We start from the raw sequence: 12267 nt of genomic DNA, 5'->3' as shown, positions 1-12267 counted from the left end.
ACATGCATATGGACATAATTTGTGGCTAAATAAAGATTCATTTGCTTTGTATTTGTTTCCTGTTCTTTGTACAAAGAGTGAAATGTTAAATACCTTTATAATAAACACATATCAATCAGAAAGTGCACCAGGAAAACATGTTAAATGTTAACATTTTGGAGTTACCTACAGTATGTTTTCATACCGTTACATACTATAATGTACCCCTCTGCTGATTGATATCACACAGTACAATATTAACTCGGACTACATGTAGTCTATTAAAGTCTACTTTCTGTTCCAAACACCTGTTTTAGGCAGGAAAAGGAAGTGGTGACCATTTGCAGTGGTTTGTTTTTAACTATTAGAATAAGACATGAGGAGTTTGCATAAGCATGTAATAGCACCTGTGGGGCTACAGAATATTTACGTATCCCAAAACTTGAACTTCTCCAGGAGAAAATGAAACCAATCACAATGTTCAGTTTGTAAGTCATTAAAAACGTATTTTGAAGATTTGTTTCAACATTTATTTAGTAAGTACTTCATGTTATCAAACAGCTCTGTGATGGATCTTACGTTGTGCTTCCAGGAGGACCTGAATAAAGAGACTTTGATAAAGCAGTTCAAGATTGTAAAGAGCCACACAAACACCAGCCACGTCCAGCAGTATGGAAACAAGGTAAGAGGACAGAAAGATCCCTGCTGACTGCTACCCACTATGAAGCAAATACATGTGATTTATTTATCTCTGGTACTGGTGAGTTTATCTTCTCTAGCCAAAATAAGATGAGGGAAGTAGTATTTTATTTATAGTCTCAGTGACTGGGAGAATAGTGAAGATGGAGGAGAACTGTGAGGCAGAAAACATGTTTGTTTCTGGCCCTTATTTTGTTACCTACCTGGAGTTTACCTTCTGTACAGACAGTGGGCCACATGAAGGTGTTAGCATTCCAGGGTAGCCAGAAAGCAGACCGCCCACCCACTCCTCCAGTGATTCTGCAGCCAGTGGAGAATCTGGATTTGACCCCGAGCCCTGACGTTCCTCTGGCCATCCTCAAGAGGAAGATGATGGCCTCCAATGACATCAGGGTTGCAAGGGGGCTGCTGATGGAGATCAACTCCCACCTCAGGGTAAAGAGAGACGACACCCTCTGGTGTTAGGGCTGTCTGCACTATGCTGAATGTTTCGCATCCTCTGTTAGATTGTTCAATCATAACATGCAATATACATACATACATTACATATTTCTAATGGTGTGTGTGTGTATTCAGTTCAGGAAGATTCTGGCTGACACTATGCGCCAAGTGGTCGAGAAGGTGACCGGCAATAGTTTCAAGGCCGAGGAGGTTCTCAACGAGAGAGCCGACCTGTCCCAGCATCAGTGCTACAAAGCTACAGTCAACCACTACAAACACAACTGCTTCAACTGGCACAAACCCGAGGTAGAGCTGCAGCAGAATCCTTTTCACTGATTTAAAGCAGACCATGGTTATTCTTTCCAAATTTAGGAAGTACTGGTGGTTACTGTAATGGTTGAGTCACAGTTTTAGGAAGAGACGTCGGTAGCTACGGATTCAAACTTCCTTTTATGTCAAGAATCTGGTTCAAGATATGATGTACACCAGTAGGTAGCAGGCTTACGTTCATTTGCCTCTTTGCATTCAGCTGACACAGGATAAGATGCTGTATGAGGAAATGGTGACTAGGAGTAACTCTGCAGTCCTGACAGAAAGTGAAACTGTATCGCGTTCATAGTCACGTTATAACCACGATGTTTTTACAGGTGCTTTCATGCAGCTGTTTGGGTTTTTTCACACAGTGTTCCCTTTTCTCTGGAAATGTTTGACATTTAACGTGGCCCCGTTACAACAGGGGAAATCAGCTTTGGTCATTTAAAGAATCCTATACTGTAAAACACAAACTGTGATGACATTTTTACCCATGCGATGTCCTCTTGTGTTTCAGCATGAATATGCTCTGAGACATCTGTATGCTCTCGTGAACCTGTGTGAGAGGGGATACCCCGCACATAGGTACGGTCTGCTTCTCACTTCACACACCACTGTTTTTAACCAGCCTATGTGCAGCAGGTCATGACTGGTGCAGTCTGTTACATATTTAAATTTTATCAAATTAAAGTACATTTTTAAGTTTATGGGAAATGTTGTTATTCAGAGAATGCTGCTGATATTTTATGTTTTTTAGACCAATGAGTCAGGGTTGTGCCAGGAAGGGCATCTGGCGTAAAGCACGTTCCAAATGTCAACATGCAAATCGTCAGTGTGACGGGAAAAAGTCGAAAGTGACATTCATTTGAGTTGATCAAATAAACCATCCTGCTGCTAGCAAACTGTCAGTTTCTATGTTGTCTGCAGAATTTCAGTCATGGTTGCAAACCCTTAAAAACTGCATTTAACTTTTGCATTGAAGCCGCTAGTTGCACCCTGCAGTCTTATGGCTATCATCACAGTGATCCATCTGCCTATTAAGACAATATTACATCATAATTTGTTTGCAAATCATACAGACTCTGGGAAGCTGCTGTTGGTAGCAGTGGTCATGGATCAACCTTTATTCAAGTGGAACTGGCCAGTAAAAAGCATTTACTACCAGTGTACTACTGACATGATTGATTGCTTAACTGATCTGTCGATTTCATGTAACAATACCTTGAATAATCCATTTATCATTTAATGTATCAGCCAAAAATGCCAAACACCTGCTGGTTCCAGCCGCTCAAATAAAAGGATTTTCTCATACCACAGAATCTTCACTGAGGTTGATTGTTACTTGTACAAAACAAGCCATTAGCAGGCGTCATCTTGGGACGAGGAACTTGTGATGGGTATTTTCTCCTGTGTTATTTAATACTGAAGTAATTTTATTTTGTTTCACTCTGCAGCATCCAGCAGGCCATGGATTCTGTGTGTCCTTTCATGCAGTAAAAAGAAGTCTGCAAATCCATTAGAGCCTCGGATCAGTCTGCTGGAGGTTAAGAGAACTTCTCTTTCTGCTGCTTAGAAATCAATCTGACGTTGATGTTATTGTTTTATCAACACACTATAACTTGTTTTTTAAATTTGTGATTTTTTTTTGTGATTTTACTGAGAATTTTTAAGCTTGTTTTATGATGAGTTGCACTATCATGTGAATGTTTAATGGATGGTGTTTTACTGTTTCTGATGCTTTATTTGGGGTCCAAAATGCCTTGCATGAAAGTTTTCTAAACATGTAAAGGACATTACCACTACACAATGAATGTTTGTTGTACACAAGTTGTTGTAACACTGGGACCTTGAAATAAAATCTGACAACCAAAACTGCAAGAGGGGAAAGAAGTCCAGTGTTATTTCTTCTGTGGACATCTTTCTTTCTATGAGAAGAATTTTTAAACATATTTCGTGCCTGACACCACTTGGGACATTCCTACATTAAAAATATTTTCTTCTTGATTAGATATGTACGTGTACATAAAAAAGCAAATCATACACAATAAATACAAGGCAACAGTTTCAAATGATAGAACAGACAAGGGACATTTACTACACTCTTGTGATTTCATTAGTATTAAAGATGTTCATGCTGTAAATGCAAAATCAGTTTGAACTTTTCATCTAGGGATGAAATATAACATTTGTATTTTTATTATTGCACTAATGGTTTTTAATAGTTGATTAGGATGCCAATATTTGCTGTTTAACACAAAGTATAGCTGAAGCTGATGGGAATGCTATTGGTTTTGTAGGCGTTAACTCATAAATCAAAGTATTGAATCAAGTGAAATTTTGACCTGGTGTCATAGAAAGATTTTAATCACTACCGCAGCAGTAGACCTGTTCATCCTCTGTACAAAATTTCAAGCCAGTCCATTGTATGAGTGTTGATATTTCTCTGGAATCCACTACTTTGAGCAGGACTGATAGGATATGCCTGAGACACTGTGCCCTGTCCTGACATTTTGTACAGACATTCGTGGTACCCACAAGATGAAGCCTACTGACTGTGATGGTCCTAACTTTTCCTGGAGAATCACCATGAGGTTGACATTTGTGGTTTAATTTCGATAGACTGCTGTGGTATGTGGTAAACACTTTCTACTAAGTCACAATGAATAACGGTTTACGTAAGTTAAACATTTTTAATTGGTAATATTTTTTAAGATTACATTTAGTATTATTTGGAATTATTTATAACAAAATATTAGCAAAACTAATCCCTTTCCCAGACATAGGCTACTTTGTGTTTAGTTCCTGTGCCACAGATTCGGCTGGTAATAATAGCACATCAATAAATAAAGAATGCTGCACTGACAAAAAAAATCCACCATAAATGAAGAAATGTTGACATCTAGTGGCGAAAATTTGACTTTCATCTTAAAATGTTATTGTGTTCATGTTGTGTGAGGGTTCTTTGTGTTTTTTGTTGTTGTTTTTTTGTCTTCACCTTTTCTTATTTAATGATGGGCTTTGTATAACTCGATTTTTGTATTTATTAATTGATGACTGATCACTGATTATTTGACCTGTACTTTTTAACAATAAATTAGTCCTGACAAGGAGGTTATGTTTTTGGTTCCATGTCCTTGTATGTCGATTAGCAGGATTACCAAGTATGCTAACTGGATGGATCGGCACTCTTGGTACAGACATTGGTGGGGACCAACCCTAGAAGTGATTTGATTTTGGCTGAAAAAGGTCAAAGGTCAAGGTCACAAAAATTCATATCTTTAACATGGGGCAAGATTTTAAAAATTCATATCTCTGTCAAAAAAGTTATTGGTATCATTTGAAATTTGACACATGTAAGGTGGCAATGTCTAGCACCAGACGGAATTTCATCCGGATCTGACGGCCATTAAAATTTAACATTGTACCCTGCATTTAACACATATTTTCTGCCATAACTTGAAATATTCGAGTAAGCTGCACAGTATGCTACCTATCATACTCTTGCTGTAAATATTTCTCCTATTACACTGTAGTGGTAAAAGCAAACTGAATATAGTTAATAGTTATTAGCATAGTTGATAGGCCAATGTTAGTTAAGTATAATATGTAGCATGGTCAGAGATGACCTCTCTGCTCTTTTGTAAGGGCCTCTGCGGGAACATTGGGTGTCAGGCTTCCTGTTTTTCAGTACAGGCTGCAGGGGGTTCCCAAAATAGAGAAGTGTAACTAGGGTGGGGGCCCGTTGGACGTCAAGACCTGGACAATTGCAGGAAGCTGGGAAATAGCCATATAGTTAGCTGCAGAGCTGATCAGGTAGAGAGTGTGGGTGTATGTGAGGACCTGAGAAGACTAACCTGACTGACTCCGAACCTCTGCAGAGGCCCAAATCAAGGTGATCCTGTGTCTCACCCTTCAAAACCTCTTATCACAATATATTGTATAATAAATGATGATTGGCACTGCAGTGATTCTCCCTGTGAATTAATTCTATACACGACAACACGATTATGTACATATTTAGCAGCCATTTCATATTTAGTGGCCATTTCGTATGAGTTTTTATCATTAATATGAAGTTGAAAATACAGTCGTTATATTATTATTAATACCATTATTAAAAATCGGGTAATATGCACAGATATATATATATATATATATATATATATATACATATATACAAGATTACAATAAATATCAGATAGTTTTGTTGTGAATTTTAGGTAGTTTTATTTTTTTAACAGAGTCACTGAGAATGTATTTTGAACTGGAATATAATAACATGCAAGACATTATTATAGACTTTTAAGCAGGCAAAAAGCTCTGCTACCTAATACTGCGGGGTCCGTCTTGCTCTTGCTTTGGGAGGCGGTGTCGTTTAGCGCCTGCCCTCTCCTGCCACTTCATAAAGCAAGAAGAGAATTGGATCGAAACCAATCTGGATAATATGAGAACGCGACAACCTAGTGGGAAGCTTTAGTAGCAGCCTATCCAGCGACCTACATTTCTGGAAGGACAGAAAAGGAGGTTTGGATTAAATTCTGGTTGCCGCCTTCACAGAAAAACGACAACAAGGAGCGAAGTGGTTGTTTCCTAGCTACTTTAGCTTGTGTGCTAACATCACCGGTCCGGCTAGAGGTTGTCTCACAGCTGGGTAGTTTGTGCAAAACGGCTAGCAAGTCTGCTCCCGAGTAATATAACTCTCATTTAACATTTCACAATGGGGTCCAGAGCGTCCACGTTACTGAGAGAGGAAGAAATCGAAGAAATAAAGAAGGAGACTGGCTGTAAGTTGAGTTACGAATAATTTTTGTGGTGAATGTGAGGACTTTTAACCACTAGCTGCCTACTGTACTTAAATATTAACATCGCAGGGTATTGTACTTAGCCAGTTACGTAAAGCCTTAGCGCTGCATTTCTTCCGCAAAGGCCCCAAATCACATACTTAAAGGAAATTGCTCTATAGCATTTATTCTGCAATTGTTGCTGACTGTGCCTACTCCCTCGGCTCAATAGCTGTGTAAACAGTGATGGAAGTACCTAGCTAGCTATGATGTGTGTGTGTGTGTGTGTGTGCGTGTGTGTGTGTGTGTGTGTGCATACACACACAGTATATCACTCACAGGGACCAATTTACTTTTGATACTTAAAGTAAATTTTGATGATAGTATTTGCATATTTTACTTAAGTAGGATTTTGGAGGCAGGACTACAACTTAAATGAAATATTTCTACATGAATGTGTTGTTAGTTTAATTTAGTAAATGATCCGAGTACTTTTTTCCCCCACTGTTACTCGTGATGACATCTGGTGGTGTAATGTGGTTCAATAGGTTGGTGAAAAGTAATTTTACCTGAAGGACTGTACACCTGATATCTCCTGTTCATCCTCCCTGCAGTCTCTCACAGTCAGATAACTCGCCTGTACAGCCGCTTCACCAGTCTGGATAAAGGTGAAAATGGCACCCTCAGGTAAGCAATAACAAAAGCATCTTTGTGAAAAGAAACACATTAAACAACAGCCATAAACTGGTTTCTTTACCAGCCATTGCCAGACTGATAGGTTAAATGACATGTGACTGAATATTGGAGAAGCTTTGCTACTCTAGACAGTGATCCAAAATGTCTACTTGCAGTGGTCACCCTAAAATATTTTTACAGTAATTGATAATAACATAAGCTTTCACACTCACAGCTTTGTGAATTATTTATGGTCATTGCTGCTTTCAGAATTAACAGAGTTACAAGGGCATTTTAAAAAGAATATGTTTTGCAGACCAGTGTTCATTAAAACAGTTGTTAGTCAAAGTGCTATTTGTATATTTGGATAACAGCTCAGTAGGGTCACTGGACTCTCACACACATTTTAGCAAGACATCACTTGTTCTCAACTGGGTTTCACAATGAAATCATGCCAGGGTGTCATGAGTGTTCAGCTGAGACGTCAGTGACACATTTCTGTGGTTTGTGATTAACTTCTAGCTCCATCCTCCGTCTGGACAGAGCAACAGAACAAACAGTGTTTGAAACTTAGCCTTTTGGTTTGGCACAGCGTGTTCATTTGCAGATCAGCTGTCAAGGGTAAAGAAACATCTTTCTGTGGCTTGTAGAAGTCATTGTTTTGGAAGATGGTGTGTTTACACATAAGTTCTTGGTTCCACTTGTTCTTGCTATTGTGCTTTCAGTAACGGCACACAGTCAGGTGCAGCCTCATTCATATCCAAGGTGACTTTCTTATATTAATTAGTTGCCACAACAGTCATATTTATATATATATCAGTTGACCAACTTCCAGTCCTCCTGATGGACCATGGAACTTTTTACTTATTTACTATTACTGGACACCTTCCAGAACGCAATCGCTTGAATTATTTTCAAAGCCACAATAGAAAACAGTCATATTCTTTTCCCGTTTAGGGGTCGCAACAGCGAATCGTCACACTGATGATTCGCATGTTGACATTTGGCACGTGTTTTACGCCGGATGCCCTTCCTGGCGCAACCCAGACTCGAACCCGGGCCACAGCGCCAAGAGCGCTGCGCCTTAACCACTAGCCTACCAGGGAAGGACCATTTTCAAAGCCACAATAATTATCAAAATTAAAAATATTAACTGGCCATCCAGTTTTTCGTCATCTGTCTGTGTTCATATTTGCAGTCAGTTGAGTTTAAAGACTAATGAAGATATGGCCTCATGAGCTCTGTTCTGTCTCTTTAACTTTGACCACATCTCAGACAAAGACATTTTGACCCTGTCTTTTGATAGTTAATTTTAAAACATATATTATGTTGCTGTTTCACATCTTTCATATATCCTTGTGTTTGCAGTCGAGAAGATTTCCAGAGGATCCCTGAGCTGGCTATCAACCCTCTGGGAGACAGAATCATCAATGCATTCTTTCCTGAGGGGTGAGTTGGCCCTGTTATTGGTCTGCAGTCTTTGGGGATCTTGTTTTTTTTGCCAGGAGTGTGTGTTATAGATTTGAGTCAGCACCACCACCACAAGGATGATCCAGACCATCAAGCCTTTCTATTGTGGCTACTCGACTGCCAAATTGGTGCTACTGTATATATCTGGCAGCTGTATGGCCGTCTTATCATTCTGGACATAGAAAACTAGATGTTTGGAGATGGATCATTAAAATCCCAAATGGTCAGATGTGTGGGTGTCTTAATTTCACCCATGGCTTTTTATGTTTTCAGATGTAATCTTGTTTGTCTGGTTTTGGCTTGTTGGCTTCAGAACAACTTGAGAATAGATTGTAAAATGGTGTTAGGTGATGACTAGTCTGAGTTTTCATTTTATCACCCACAATGCTTGTACAAAGGTAACCTGAGCAGCACTACAGAATTAGTCTTTTAACCAGAGAGTTATAGAAAACTGCTTTTCTTCTCATCATTTTTTTTCTTGTCTCTGGTTTTCAGAGAGGACCAGGTGAACTTCAGAGGCTTCATGCGGACCTTGGCTCACTTCAGACCAATCGAGGACAATGAGAAGAACAAGAATCCCACTGCTAGCGAACCTCTGAACAGCAGGACAAACAAGCTGCTGTGTGAGTGTAGAGCTCTGTCACACGGGCATGTCGGGGTGGAGCCGGTGACCAGTGTCATGAACTATCAGACGATTTTGTAACAAGGGCTCATTGTGCCTCTTATGACATATGTATTTTTATTCTTTCAGTTGCTTTCCATTTGTATGACCTGGACAGAGATGACAAGATTTCTCGAGATGAGCTGCTGCAGGTGAGCAGAAGGGTTTGTCTTGTGCATAAGGTGCTGAGTCACAGTGATGTTTGTGGAAACAGCTGCTTGTGCCAAATGGTGAATAACTAGATTATTCTTTATTGAATCCAGTGTTACTGCTGAAGATATTTGCTGTTCATTCTATTGTGCAATGTGTATTTCAAAGTACTCCTCATAGGGAGGGATTTCCATGTTGATGAAAGGACTTGGCCCTTATGCAGATAATTATGTGATATCTCACCTTAACTACAGGTTGATTTTTTTCCCAGACAGTCTAATATCCTGTATTTTGGCTTCCTCTGTGCTCCCTCTGTTATTTGATGTCATCTTGGTTTTGGTGACATTGTGTGACCTGTAATTGCTATAAGCTCAAGGTTAAATGACTCAGACAGATTTCTTGTTTTGTGCAAAACATTTGTGTCGCCTGCTTCAAGTGATGCATGAGCCTGTAAGACTTTAATCATGAAACTCACAGTAATATTTGTCTGTTTTTCAGTAAACATGTTTGCTGTTTTTTATAATTCCCAGTGAAGCGTAGCTGCCATTTAACCGAAGTAGCTACATATGATCTTTTTTTAGTGCTGAATGTAGCCTTAACACTGTTTTACAGCATTCAGCATTATGTTTGAGGAAACGTCACAGCTGCTATTTAATCTTGACCAGGAACTCTGTTTTTCACTGGTATTCATTAACCGTAAAGGGACTCTGATTATTCTTTACAGGTCTTGCGGATGATGGTTGGTGTAAATATTTCAGACGAGCAGCTCGGCAGCATTGCTGACAGGACCATTCAGGAGGCTGACACAAATGGAGACAACTCCATTTCCTTCAATGAATTCATAAAGGCAAGTTTTGTGATCAGAGTATATAACTCTATTTACTTATTTATGCTTGCGTATTATTTAATTTTTAAGCTAAGCAATAAATTATTCGGACTCAACTATTAACTATTAACAGATTCCGTTTGAGGATTGTTTTAATGAAGAGCTTTGACCATGTACCGCTGCCTTTTGGCTTATATATGTTTAGCATTGGAGGTTTCACTGGGACCCAAACTAGAGGCCAGGTGTACCACAGAAAAGAAAAAAAATGTCTCAAGGGAACATTTTACAGTGTTGGATGGGTTTATGTGTGTACAAAGTAGAACCTGCACCATTGTTTAGTTGCTATGAATGCACAAGATAGGCCTGGTGAACAACAGCTCACAAGTTAAAATGTTTGTAATTTAAGTATTGAAACATCTACAAACTGTTTTTGTAATGGTCCAAAGTGCTAGTTGAATGTTTAAGTTAATACTTATCAAACACATTGGTTTTGGCTGTGACCTTGTCATACTGTGCCCATTAAACATAACAGGACCACAACATAAAATGATTAGGTTTAGTATCTAAACTTGTTTTGCTTCGATTGTTTCCTCAGGTCTTGGAAAAGGTGGATGTGGAACAGAAAATGAGCATCCGGTTCTTGCACTAGGTTTCTTTTTATTTCACTTTGAATAGAGCTTCATCATGTTGAGTCAGGGCACAACCCCATCAAGCTTCTCAGCAGGCTGCTGTGGCCCACGCTACAAGTGAATAATGTCACATTAAGCATTTGGTAGATAATGTCATAGATCCTTTCTGCTTTTGCACTACTCTGTAAACAGCTCTGTGTGCCATGGCACTATGTATAGTTTTTCCCAATAATGGAACATTATTTATTAGAAAAAAAAATGAAGAGGGCCACAGTTAGTCCCACTGCTGTTCCTACAGCTCACACTTTTTGTTTTATATCAGAGTTCATTTCAAGAACACCCTCCAGCTGCACACAAGTGCTGGAAATACAACTCTTGCCATTTGTATTAATAATTATGTGATTGTCAATCAGATATGATCCAAATGTTATGTGATGTTGGTCTAGGTATTATGAAAATGATATGAATAAAGTGCCATGCATGATTAGTGTCATTTATTGGTAAATATTATTGGCCTGGTGGAGGCCTGCTGTTGTATGTTTAGTTTTTGTATCTGTGTTTGTTATGGTAGGTCCAGGTCAGAAAAACATTGTTTTCATCATCTTAAAGATATAACAAATCTAAACCAGTGCAAATGCATAATTATACTCCTTATTTAAGTAGGTCCATTAATAACCAGCGGCTCTACCACATTTCAAGGGAAGATACTGTGTAATAAGCTGTAATTAGTTGACAGCAAAATTATTACATGGAAAAAAACTAAGTTAAACAACTTCCAGCTATTTCCGTTGTTGCCAGTGTTATTTTGTAAACGGTAAAATATATATGTGTGTGTGTGTGTGTGTGTGTGAGAGAGAGTGTATGTGCAGGTATAATGTGTACAGTATGCATGTGTCCAGGATAGTTTCTCATCTTTCTCATCACATTTTTATTGTGATGTTACTATGACTAACCCGCCTCGCGCCTAATGTCAGCTGGGACAGGCTCCAGCCCTCGGCCGCGACCCTATTCGGGAATAAGCGGTATAGGTGAGGGATGGATGGGTCTGCTTTTAAGAGTGCGTGTTTGCCTGCACTTGATAAATTCAGACTTTTGTTCAGCTTGCGTTTCGCTAGCAACCGTCAGGAGGAAACACCAGAAGTACGTCCGGGGCGGGTTTTAAATTTGATTGACAGGTCTCCAGCACAATCAGCGCAGTTTTTCGTTGGCCGGTAGTAGCACAGTGAAAATGGCGTAGAGAGGAGGGTGTACGAAGGAGAGGACAAGACCCCTTCTCTCCTCTCCGAGTGTACGGGGGGAAGAGAAGGGGGCTGTGAGTTTGTCGGCTTATTCGTTTCTAAATGTGTCCTCAACCGGTGCGCCCTCTCTTTACAGAATGATAACGGGATACGACCAGTTTAGGAGACGTAAGTGTGTCACCGAAGAAGCTCCTGGCTTTTGTTTACCATTGTGTTCTGCTGCAGCTCAAACCACGGAGGAAATATCTCCGCATCATTTCGGACCCACTCACACCAAGGTCAGTGCTCATGTTTCACCTGTCTACTAGTTTAGCTTAGACATTTTCCGGTTTTTAATTTTGGAAATTGGTATTGTTAAAGGGGAAATCATCAAGAGATTGCATATAAAGGCTACTGGTTTAGTTAT

The 12267-nt window shown here is 39.4% G+C and overlaps 2 protein-coding genes across 2 annotated transcripts in view; both read left to right on the top strand.

The window, feature by feature from the left end:
* Positions 1-3314, top strand: part of lgmn (legumain) — a 9573-nt gene extending 6259 nt beyond the window's left edge. Inside the window, exons 10-14 of the mRNA XM_020622945.1 lie at positions 572-661; positions 904-1113; positions 1255-1425; positions 1949-2016; positions 2886-3314. Of these exons, the coding sequence (XP_020478601.1) occupies positions 572-661; positions 904-1113; positions 1255-1425; positions 1949-2016; positions 2886-2928 (582 nt within the window). The 3' untranslated portion in view covers positions 2929-3314. The remainder of the gene's footprint in view (positions 1-571; positions 662-903; positions 1114-1254; positions 1426-1948; positions 2017-2885) is intronic.
* Positions 3315-5785: 2471 nt separating this feature from the next.
* Positions 5786-11116, top strand: chp1 (calcineurin-like EF-hand protein 1). Its single transcript, XM_020622968.1, has 7 exons — positions 5786-6215; positions 6827-6899; positions 8256-8336; positions 8853-8980; positions 9109-9170; positions 9893-10015; positions 10590-11116. The coding sequence occupies exons 1-7, from the start codon at positions 6149-6151 to the stop codon at positions 10641-10643; spliced, it is 588 nt and encodes a 195-aa protein (XP_020478624.1). The 5' UTR covers positions 5786-6148; the 3' UTR covers positions 10644-11116.
* Positions 11117-12267: the final 1151 nt, after the last annotated feature.

Source organism: Monopterus albus, unplaced genomic scaffold, assembly GCF_001952655.1.
Source record: "Monopterus albus unplaced genomic scaffold, M_albus_1.0 scaffold290.1, whole genome shotgun sequence".
NCBI classification, from domain to species: domain Eukaryota; kingdom Metazoa; phylum Chordata; class Actinopteri; order Synbranchiformes; family Synbranchidae; genus Monopterus; species Monopterus albus.
This window is presented reverse-complemented; position numbering and strand designations above follow the sequence as displayed.